The following is a 12,207-nucleotide window of genomic DNA, read 5'->3' on the forward strand; positions in this document are numbered from 1 at the left end:
TCCTGCTTGCTTCAAATTTGAACTGCCATGACTGACTTTGCAGACATTTGCATTCTAAACATACTAGACAGGAACAACTGGTTTTTATTTTTAAAGAAGACGCGGCTATATTTTTAATGACTGGTTTTGAGTTGGCCTGATTAGTGTCTAAACTGCTGTTCAGAAGCTCTTAGTCCCTTAATTACATTGGGAATTAAGCCATCTTACATGTGTATAAAAGTCAAAAGAAAAATGAAACAATAGCTTAAAGTTAAATTGTAGTATTGTCATAAATACTAAACCACTGAATTACCAAACTCCAACATTGCTCAGTGGTTTGAGTGACCACGTTCTAAAAATACACTAGTCTCTTCTGGTTGCTCCTTATTTTTCAATTTTTCATCTTGAAAATGTTCACAGTAGGAGACTCTCTCTTCACATACACAATTTTAAGATTAGCCAGTTAAAATGTATCATTAGCCACAGGGTCTCAAATATGAGAGAGAGGGATGGTGTTTCTTGTTTTTGTTTTTTTAAGTACAATAAAAAAGAAAGAACTTCCAATAGTTTCGACAAGCTACTCCTGATACCAGTGTCTCTTTTTCTCTCTTTATTTTGTTGCTACTGCTGTTACTGTTATGGGAATCTGCACAGGCCAACCTGAGGGCCTTGCTATGCCAGAGATCACACCCATGGCCTTGCACAGACATGTGTTCTGTCACCTGATCCACATCCCTGGTCCCATACCCCTGTGTTTTTAACTAAGATTAGTTACAGTTTGTATGGAGATTGTCAATTGGTCCAGATTTTTTTGAATTTCAATATTGGGACAGACCAGGCAGTTGAGGGAGATCATGCAGTATGAGAGATTGAGTCCTCCTCCGGTTTGCAAAGCATGCATACTAACCCATTGAGTTATCTCCACAGCCTGGTCTAGAGCTTTTAAAATAATCTTTCTGTAAACCTTCTGAGTGTTTTTCCCCTAGTTAGGATTTCTCTCCATTTTTCTGGAACCCCTAAGAAAGGATGGAAAGGAAGTTGACCCCATTTGAACTTACCCTAATTTGAGATAGGAAGAAGAAACGTTGGCAAAAGGTTAAGTCTTAGTTCTGCCATTAACTAACTATATGGCACTTGTTTGATAAGATCTTTCCCCTAATTTCTTTTTTGTTGTTATTGATGTCATCTTTTTCTTTTCCCACATTTCTCATCCTCAGAGCCAAGGGTTGAATTCTTTTTTCCAAAGAACTTTCTGCGATGATGGAAAGGTCCTGTATCCGTGCTGGCCACTAACCACTAGCCTTGCAAGGCCGCTGCACTCTTAAAAAGGTAGCTAATATGGTGGAGGAGTCTAGTGTTTTACTTTATGTTTTCAGCTTTGTAAATTAGCCACCTGTCTGTCACGTTGAACGTATTGAGATAGAAAATGGTTTTTTAAGCTTAGTCACTGAACTCACTTCTTAGGGCTCTTACTCAAATCCTCTTTCCTGTAGGTTATGCAGCACGTCTACCTGCATAGACTCTAGGGAATTTTTATGTTTTAAAAAATGGGTGCCCCAGAAAGCGTATTTTTATCAGAACAAATGGCTAGGGGGACACTGAGATTTCTGAACTCCCTTCGAGTTTTCACTTCAGCAGCTTGGAATTCAGTATAGTAGAAGAGAGCTATGGACAAAGCTGGCAAACAGGCTAGACTTCTAGCTCTGCCACCTCCTGACATGTGATCTTAGGCAAGTTGCCTAATCCCTTGCAGCTTTATTTTCATCTAATAATGTACCAACCATCAGTTCTGCCTTCCCTCCTCTCAAGAGTTTCTATAACCTATCAGATGTGGTGACTAGAATGTAGAAAATTCAAAGGACCCAAGAATGTAGCTCAGACATAGAGTGTTAGATACTTTGCATTTGTGGCTTGGATTTGCTCCTTGGGAACCTCAGAACGCCACAAAGTGAGCTGCTATGAACAATTATGAACATAATCTCCTTGGAACCCTTTTTATCTTTTAATTTATCATTATATTATCTAATATCTACCTACAGAACTGAATAGTTAACATTTTTTTCAGAGTATACACAATTTTCACTAAGTGACTTTTGTAATTTCTTGTGTTTCCATCTATCTTTGCAATCTTGATGTAGGACATGGGTATCGGTGTTTTAATTTTTAACTTACCGTGATTTACGTGTCTGTTGATAATAGCATTTTGGGCATTTGGCAGGAATTTTGTTGTTTGGTTTAGGGGACATATCCAGCAGTAAGTCCAGCGGTGCTCAGGACTTACTCCTGGTTCTCTGCTCAGGGATCACTCCAACAGTACTCGGGTGCCTGTGGTGCAGGGATTGAACTTGGGTCATCTGTGTCAAGGCAAGTGCATTACCTGCTGTGCTCTCTCTCCACCTAGTTTCCAGCATTTGGGGTATGGCTCAGCAGTAAAGCATCTACCTTCCACAAATGAGATTTTGAATTTAAACCCAGTACACGAGAGAAAGAATTTGCCAGTTTTCAAAACCCATCACCAGCATCCATGTCCCTCCAATGACCCAAGTTTCTTTTTTTTTTTAATTTGGTGCTGTGCATGATGATGTATATATTGATAATATTCAAAAATGTCATTTTTTTACTTTGAGATAATCAAAACTTTAGACAATTCCACATTGTTTAGAATGCCAGAGACATAGTCCAGTACATGCTTGTTTTACTGTTTCATTAATATTTTGAGCTATTCTCTCATTACATAGCTTTTGAACAACCAATGACATAAATATTTTTAAAGGTAGAGTCAACATTTTACAGTAGACCTGGAGCTTTATATTAGCTCTCCGTGACACTTGGTGACCTATTTGACTTATCTTCACTCTATTACCACAAATTCAACTGCTCAGACTGATTGACAGTATAGTCCCAGCATAGCTTGTATTCTCAAATTTGGTATAGAATTGATACTGATAATGATCTTAAAGACCCTGTAGGCTACTTGTTTCTGACTTTATTTTGACATGATCATCTTATTTTTAATTAGCTTTTCAGGTTCATACTTAAGGATTTCTAGTTTTCTTCTGCAGAACAGAAAGCCCACTCATGTGAATTATTTTATTTTATCATACATCCTTCCTGTATGGTAAGTGGCATTTTCCTTATTTGGAAGAGAAGGACACTGAGCACACAGTAGTGGTTACATTCAGAATTATAAGTGATAGGACCAAAAATTGATCCCAGAGAAGTAGAAAAAATAAGGAAAGGGGGGTTGAGAGGGTTTGGGGCATACCCAGCTATGGTAAGACTTACTCCTGATTCTGTGCTCAGGGATCATTCCTGGTGGTGCTGGGGGACCGTAGGTATTGAATAAGGGTCAGCCACATTCAAGGCAAGCACCTTACCCCTTGTACTATCACTCCAGCTCCAGAAGTAAAAATTTTTAGTATTTGTCGTAGATTGGAGACTGCTTCTAAGTCAGAGAGAGAGAATGCTTAATGTACTGGAGCACATGCCTTGCATGTAGGAGACCTGAGTTTTGTGCCCTTCGTGACCTGATGCTTGGTCCCCCAGCACTGAGCAACCCTAACTTTACATTAGCTAGAATACTGTCCTAGCGTTCCCTTCAGTGTTTCATGTTCTCTAGTCAGTTATGCAGGTTACTGCCTTTTGTTTTTTTCTTGATTGAATCACTGGCTTGAATTTATTGTTTGTTTCACATTGAGTTTGTAGAAAACAAAAACCCAGTAATCCCAAATATTTACATTACTCCTTTCTATATTCTTATAGAAAGAATAAAGGCTTTTCTGTTTAGGCCAGTGAATTGCATCGCTGTGCCAGACTCTGCTTTCCATCCAGATGGAATAAGAAGAGATCAGTGAGAGGTAAAGAGCTCTTGAACTCCTACTGAGCCCGATCATCAGAGATAATCGATTTGGGGTTTTTGTTTGTGTTTAAGTTTTTGGCTTTGGGGCCACACAACAGTTGCTCAAGGATTATTCCTGGGGGTTGCTTGTAGCAATGACCAGAGACCCTGCAGTGCTGGGGATCGAATATCCGACCCATTGAACTAGCTCTCCAGCCCAGAGTATTAAAATTTGTGAGCTCAGTGTCTCATGACTTTCAGATTCAAGATTTTAGAATACTTATATTCCATGCTTAAATAATGAAACTTTGAAAACAACATAGGCTATTGCACTGTATTGACTTGGATGATGAGTTGTTTGATCTCTTTTGCCAGGGAGCAGGGGATTGGGTTTCAGGGCCAAACCGACTTGGTGCTCAGAGTTTTCAGCAGTTACCTGAGACTGGGCCGGGGGGGGGGGGGGGGGGGGGGGGTGTTGGGAAGTGGAGGGGAGCAGGGGAGGGATAGGGGCCAGAGGAGCATCTGTGGCCTAGACTGGGCGCAGGCCTCCTGCAATGAGAAAGGCTGCAGCTATTTGAGCTCTCCTCCAGCCCAGAGGTAGTTATGTTCTGATGAGTTTATGTTGAAATTACACTGTTAACTACTTGTTTGCTTATTTATATGTGCTTACATTTAGAGTTTATGATATCTTGTATAAAGTTTCTTCTAGAAAAGTTTCAGTTTATCGGGGGTATGGTGCCGCCAGCAGGTCAATCTGTACCTGTGAGACGAGTGCATCAGCAGCCTCATGGCGCCTTCAGACTTCCAGATACCCCCAAATTGCTGCTGTGCCTTTGGCCAGACCCCAAAAACTTGGGGCAAAGTTTACCAAGAAAGTAAACGGCCAAAAGTTAGGTATGTGGGAAACACACCCACAAACCACCTCCGGCTCAGCTATATAATTGGAGGCAAGGCCTCTTTGGTTCCTGATTGAACTGCTTAATGGACATCATCCCAGAGACTCAGAAACAAATCTCAGAACCCAGTGGCTTTAGGTAGAAATGCGTCTGGTCTCTGCAGTAGGCTACTGGTGCTGGGCCAACCCAGGTGGGAATAGGTTTCGTGCCTTGGCCTGTTCCCCCTGGTGGCCCAGTGGCCACCATCTGTCTGAGGATACTGGATAGTCACATTTGGGCCCCCAGAGACGAGATACACAGGGCCTCATGGGATGAGGGTGGAGCCGGGCTTGTCCTCCCCACCCCAACGAGACCCCAAGTCATCACCCACAAATGACCTCTCTGGCTCCTGATCAAGCTGCTTAACGGCCATGATCCCAGAGACTCAGAAACAAATCTCAAAACCCAGTGGCGTTTGGCAGAAATGCATCCGGACTCCACAGTATGTTACTGTCGCTGGGCCACCCCAGGGAGGAAAGGGTGTTGTCCCTCCGCCTGCTCCCTCTTGGCAACTTGGTGGCTGTCATCCTCCAGAGGCCATTGGACAGTCAGGCTTGGGCCCGCAGTGACGAAACTTGTTGGGTCTCACGGGATGGCGGGGGGAGGTGGAGCCAGGCCTCTCTGGCTCCTCATCAAGCTGCTCAACGGCCATGATCCCAGAGACTCAGAAAGAAATCTCGAAACCCAGCGGCTCTTGTCAGAAATGTGTCCAGACCCCGCAGTAGGTTACTGTTGCCGGGCCACCCCAGGGGGGAATGGGTGCTGTCCCTCCGTCTGCTCCCTCTTATACCACATACCAAAGAGTTAGTCTTTTCACTGGGATTTAAACACATGGATGAGCGAATATACACTGTAGGATAGCACTCTTTGGTCCTTCCTCAGGTAGCTTAGGTTTATCGGGTCACACCCATCTAAGGACACTGAATTTGTATTGTAAGCAATGTCCTTTCTGTGTGGACACAGGAAGAAAGTTAATATTATGCTTTGTAACTTGGGAGTTGATTGACTCCGAATAATATTTACTCCTGGGCATCTGATTTCTTGACTCAGTTGCCCTTAGTTCCTAGCACCCCAAAAGCAGGGTCCCGACGAGAGACTGAATGGACCCAGGGCAAGCTGTGAGCTACCCTGGCATCGAAATGGGCCAGGCCAAAGAGCCACGATACTCAACTATAAGTTGAGGGCATGATCATGGACAAATGCTGTCATGATCCAAAAGTAAGTAACGACGAGACTAGGACCCTGCGGGAGCTAGGAAGATTAACCTGGCCTGAGGACTGCGGAATGTATAGTGAGATGTTCTCAGGAAGAACCAAACTAAATTTATATCTCTTACTGTGCTCATACAGAATGACATTGCTAGAAATATTAGAAGTAGATTTATTACAACTATTTAAGTAGATTACTATCTGAGGGAAGAACACACCCTTGTTGGGATCCCACTCTTGAGCGGATCTCCTAGTAATCTGAAGTAATCTCTATAGATGAGATTTTATCCTTGAATTAATCTCCTGGAGGAGTGGTCTTACCTCTCTTTGTTGATTCTTCAGTATTCAACCCACCTTTATGTCACCGTCTTATGTGACTGCTATATAAACTAAGACGTAAGCTCAGAGAGAGAGTCAGAAGCAAGAGAGCTCGGGCTGCAGAGATCCAGAGTCAGAGCCAGAAGGAGAGAGGTTCCAAGATTGGGGCCCAGGAGAGAAGGAGGCAGAGAAAGACAGGAGTGAAGAGGATTGGAATAAACTACCATTGATATAGACCGGCCTGGCCCTCGTTTCTTCTTCCGTCTGCCCTTGGCCAACAGCCATTCTGATCCAGCCACACACAGCGACTCAAGAGCACTGAACGCAGGCGATGAGACAGTGCCATCCAGTGAGCCCGTGAACACACAACCTTCGGCGAGATAAGATTTTACAATACACGAAACATTATGAGATATACATGGAACTAGGGGGGTTGGAGGAACCAGTCTCATTCCTCTTCCAGCAGGCTTTGAGTTCTTGCCTTGCACATTACTGGTCTCTTAGATCAATCACAGAGGCACACATTCATGAACAACCCAGACAGCGTAATACGTCTGGAAACAGATTTGGAAAAATAGGGGAAAGAGGGAAAGGGGAGGACTTTGAATTGATCTCCAGGAAACACCAGCACTGAAAAAAAGCAAGTGGGAAAAAGATGAAGGATCTGGAATAGACCTTACGAAGTAGCGACCAGGAAAACAAAACCAGAAAACCTATATATGCTGTTTAGGAGCCAGGAGCAGAGAGTAAGAATGTGCATAAACAAGGGAAGAGAGAATCATAGGAGAGGTGGCGCAGAGAGGTTCACTGAAGTGTATTGATTTTTGAAAATTGGTACATCACAATTTTATGAACTTAGCACAGAGGGTAGGGCATTTGCCTTGCACGTGGCCGACCCGGCCGACCCGAGTTCGATTCCTCCACCTTCGATTCCTCTGCCCCACTCGGAGAGCCCAGCAAGCTACTGAGAGTATCTCGCTTGGAAAGCTACCTGTGACGTATTCGATTTGCCAAACACAGTAACAAGTCTCACAGTGTTACTGGGCTCCCTTGAGCAAATCGATGAACAATGGGAGGACTGTGACAGTGACAGTGATATAACCAATGCATTGACATTTAAAAATCATGACAAAATACATCAAATTTGTTTGATGTTGTTTGAATTGTTTGATGTTTGATGTATTTATTGTTGAGTTTTATTTTGTTCTCTTTTTTCCATAATCTTGTATGTACTTGTGTCATTTGAATAATTATGAAGGTACACTTAATAACAAAAGAATCATGAGTGTGAATAGCTCAAATAAGTCTAAGATCAAAGGCTAGCTACATAGGTGTGGCAGAGAGAGAAGATGCACAAAAGTTTGATCAGATGTTGAACTAAGCTATTGAATCTTATGATGGAATTTGGAATGATTTATTTCCTTTCAAACCATATGCTCTTAGTGCTCTTTTAATTACAGTGTTAATAAATAATAATTATAGTCAGGCAATGTTTCAACACTTCCTAAATACTTTAACTATGTATTTCACTATGACTTTTGTTCTGTGGGTCCGGGTCTCAGAAAGCACAATGAAGACCTGGGTTCTTTTTGACTTTGTGGTTGACTACACTTCTAGTCACCTTAATGCAGTGTCCCCTCTGTAGTAGGAATGTATGCCCTGTATCCCTAATAATTTTGGTCAAGCGACTTCTTTGGCTACCAAAAAAACAGCAAAAATGGCAAGAGCTGTCTCTGGGATAGGAACTTGAAGAGTCAACATATATCCAACAAACTTGTTTTTCTTGCCTACCATTGTAACTCACAGGAGACCAAAGAGGGGCTGCTCAGAGAACCAGAGTCCCAGAGAGCAGACAACAATGACATGAAGGAAGCCCTTATCCAACCTATAATGGAGGAATATGTAAGCAAACAAGCAGTGTAGAGACTTGAGAGATAGTACAGTGGGTAAGGCGCTTGCCTTTCATGTTGCTGACCCAGATTTAATCTCCAGCAGTCCAGGAGTGATTACTGAGTATAGAGCCAGGAGTACCCCTGAGCATCATAATGTGGCCTAAAAACAAAAGGAAAGAAAGAGACAGAGACAGAGAGAGAGAGAGAGAGAAGAAGGAAGGAAGGAAGGAAGGAAGGAAAGGAAGGAAGGAAGGAAGGAAGGAAGGAAGGAAGGAAGGAAGGAAGGAAGAGAGTTTTGTTGAAACAATGGAAATTGAGGGTACTAGTTGTTAATACAACCAGATTTCAGTCTTCTGAAATCTGAAAAGGGGAAAAAATAAACAACACTAACATTTTCTCAAGAAATATAATTTTTTACTCTTATTTTTTCTCCAGATGATGCCTATTTACTACAGGGACTTAATATAGAGGAACTATACTCAGAGACCTCTAGTTTCATTACTTATGATGGGTCGATAACTATCCCACCTTGCTATGAGACAGCCAGTTGGATAATAATGAACAAGCCTGTCTATATAACCAGGATGCAGGTGAGTCTGTCTGCCCTTTTAGCTGATTGGGGAAGATAATATGTAGAATGGAATGGTTTGTGTATTCCCTGGTATATTCTTTTGCCAGGTCTGTTCTGTGTTAGGTAGCATGGATTGGAAAAAAATATATGGCCTCACAGTTCTTAAGAGTCTAATTCAAGGTCATCAGGGATGGATCCTTCTCAGGAAGGTTAAGAAGAATCTCTTCCAGTTTTTTGGACTTTTCCTGACAATCTTTGGTATTTACTAGCTTGTCAAAGTTTTGCTCCATTCTGCCTCCATCTTTGCATGGTGTTCTGCATGTCTCTGGCCAAATCCCCACTTGCATTTGGACACCAGTCATCTTGGATTAGCACCCAACAGACTCCAACAAACTCCTCTTAACTAACTCCTTCGAAACAGGACCCTGACCCCAAATAAGATTTCCCCTAATGTACAAGGTTTAGGACTTAAGTGTATTCACTGGGGTCATGAGGTGGTGGTGGTGGGGGAAAGGGTAGTTACAATTCAGATCATCATATGTATGTTTAAAGAAGCAACATCTGAAAAATTTGAGCATAAAGTAATTTTAGAAGCCTCCCACCTGCCTGAGTAAGACAAGCAAGCCTAGTTACCCAAGCATGTTCCATGTTCAAAAGCAAGTCAGTGAAATGGATGCTAGAGAGAAATATGTTTGAATAGACTGGTTTTTGTTCTCTATTAAAAGGTAAATATATTTCAGAACCAGGGCAATAATTGTACATTTGCCTCATGTTCTCCTCAACTAGAGCATCTTCACTGCTTTATAATCCTGGGGTGGGACTCACCTAGCTCCTGGCCTGATGTGCTCAGGAAAAGAATTAGATTCATCTAAGTTAGCTACTCTGACCCTTGGATCAATCACTCTAGCTTGGATAATGCCCATGCAGGAGAATAATACTATGAGTTATTGGGGATGACTGAACCTGACTATCAATAAAAGATGAGATCTAGGGGAATACCTCTCTATATTTCCTCCTTTGGTGGATGGTATGTTTGAGGACGAAAGAGCAATTGGAGAATTCAGAGATGAACGTGACAAAAAGGTTTACTCTATGTATAGGGGCATGAGATTTCTAGCACCATTGAACCCACAAAACAAGGGTCTCAGGATAGGGTAGGGAGGTGAACTTGTGCACCCTTTTCCACAGCCAACAATCTGGCTTGGGTACAGTCAATGTGGTCTTATTCCTTCCGTAGAGCTTGTAGGAGGTGGAAGTGTTTCTCACAACTGTTTCTCTCTCATTAGATGCATTCCTTGCGCCTGCTCAGCCAGAATCAGCCATCTCAGATCTTTCTGAGCATGAGTGACAACTTCAGGCCTGTCCAACCACTCAACAACCGCTGCATTCGCACCAACATCAACTTCAGTTTACAGGGGAAGGACTGTCCAAACAACGGAGCCCAGAAACTTCAGTCTAGAGGTGAGTGCAGAGGGCCAGAGACCAATGCGCTAGGTCAGAGTTCTACCTCCCTGCTTAGATCCATTCTAATGCCTGGCATTATCTATCAGGCATTGAAAAGTGATTATAGATGACAGTAAAACTATTACCTTCCATTGTGTATGGCTTTTCTGTGATCCAACCTTTATAACATCTATGAGAAGGACAGGGACAGGAAGAAGGAAAGAAATGGAATAGAGTCAAGCCTTTCAATTCCTTTTGTTCAAACAAGACAGACTTTTGATCACCATACCATGTTGCAGGAGAGGTTAGAAGGGCTCATTTTTCAAGGTGTTATCTGGTAGAACAGAATGGCTTCGACTATTCGAGTCTTTAGTTATATACACAATGGACCTCTTTTCCACGAAAGAGTGAGTAACTATTCCAGGTGCCAGGACTTTGGAATCTGTGTATCTAAAAGATTTTCTTCTTCTATTAAGGTGGATATTTAAGATGATTTCCATCTCTTATCATTTTGCCATCCATACCCAACCCTCTCTCTTCCCTTCCACACTCTTAAGTATTGGTTGATCACTGCAATAAGACCTCCAGGACATGTCCTGGAGCAACCTATGCCCTGGAGGCAGAATACCCAAATCCCAGACCTGGATCTGTCCTTAACAAGGAAGAAAACACAACTAAGTCATTTTCTCACTGAAGTTGCTTCTCTTTGACAGATGCTAGCCAATCTTCACAATCTTTCTTGCTGTGGAGAAACCCTTTGTAGCAATAATATGCTACACAAATAAGGGGGCTGCAGATGTTACCCACCCCTTTTACCAAGTACCTTCCCTGTTGCCCCTTGGTCCCCTCATCATCCCTCCTGGTGTTCTTGTATTTCTTCTTTCTTGTTTCTCAGATTCAGAGTTCTATAGCTTTTCTGCTTCCTTCCAGTTTGCACCACCAAATAAAAAATCCAACATATATATTGTCCTCTTCATTAAGTACCTATTTATTACATACTTGCAATGTACTGGGCACTTAGCTATGTGATGAGATTCAGTGGTGATGAAGACAGTTATGAAGACCCCATCAATATAGGGCTTATAGTCTACATTAGGCTTTGGTAAACTTTTTTCTGTAAAGCTAGTGAGTATTGGTGGCTTTATGAGTCATAGAGTCTCTGCCATAATCCACTACAATGTGAAAGCCCCCACAAATTATCTGTAAATAAATGAGTGTGGCCCTGTTCCAATAAAGTTTTATTCATAAAAATAGGTAGGGGGAAGGGTTTGGCTGGTGGAATGCTTACCCTGGACTGGCATAATGCCACCCACTTGAACTTTTACAAGAGTGGAAATGTTCTGTAGATATGTTAAGGCAGCTACAAGCCCCATGTGGCTATTACACCTTGGCAAGTAAAATATGGCAAGTATAAAGTATGGAAGTACAACGATACAACTAAATTTTAATTAATTTAAATAACATTTACAGAACTGTCCTTTCCCCTTTGGAGAAACCTCCAAACAAGATGCAGATTTACTCGATTATTTTGTGTAATGCCTCATTTTGCATTGTTTGTATTATTTTTTCCTCTCTCTCTCTCTTTCCAGTAAATGAATGGCTCCTCAAGTAAGGAACTAAGCCAAGAAGAATCCCACCTCAGTGAAATGCTACAACTGTGAATTCACGTAACCTAGAATGTCCCCCTTCTCTTTCCTTCCTTCCCTCAAACCTCTTTCACTCTCTGGACTGGCCCTTTCTTCATGAAAAGTCTACAAAACCATGGCAGAGGAACATATCTCTTACAGACAGATGCACATGGTGCACATGCACGCAAACACACACACACATACACACACACAAGCACTCAGACATATGTACACACATGAAAACATACCTTCAGAAAGACAAATGCACACAGCCTCCAAGGGCAGTCAAGTTTCAGAAACAACAGGCTTATTCCTCAGAGGTCTTAGAAGAAAATAACCAGTTAGCCTGATTACAATTTTGATACCGTTTTCCTGAACTAATTTATTCAATGAGA

General features: G+C 42.1%; 1 protein-coding gene across 1 annotated transcript; it reads left to right on the top strand.

Moving 5' to 3' along the window:
- Positions 1-2,988: 2,988 nt before the first annotated feature.
- LOC130035855 (carbonic anhydrase-related protein 10-like) lies at positions 2,989-11,836 on the top strand. Its single transcript, XM_056127776.1, has 5 exons — positions 2,989-3,097; positions 3,742-3,836; positions 8,606-8,760; positions 10,028-10,202; positions 11,774-11,836. Exons 3-5 carry the CDS (start codon positions 8,728-8,730, stop codon positions 11,794-11,796), a joined length of 231 nt encoding a protein of 76 aa, XP_055983751.1. The 5' UTR covers positions 2,989-3,097; positions 3,742-3,836; positions 8,606-8,727; the 3' UTR covers positions 11,797-11,836.
- The last annotated feature ends 371 nt before the right edge of the window (positions 11,837-12,207 follow it).

This window comes from Sorex fumeus, unplaced genomic scaffold (assembly GCF_029834395.1).
Source record: "Sorex fumeus unplaced genomic scaffold, SorFum_2.1 ptg000063l, whole genome shotgun sequence".
In the NCBI taxonomy this organism is placed as follows: domain Eukaryota; kingdom Metazoa; phylum Chordata; class Mammalia; order Eulipotyphla; family Soricidae; genus Sorex; species Sorex fumeus.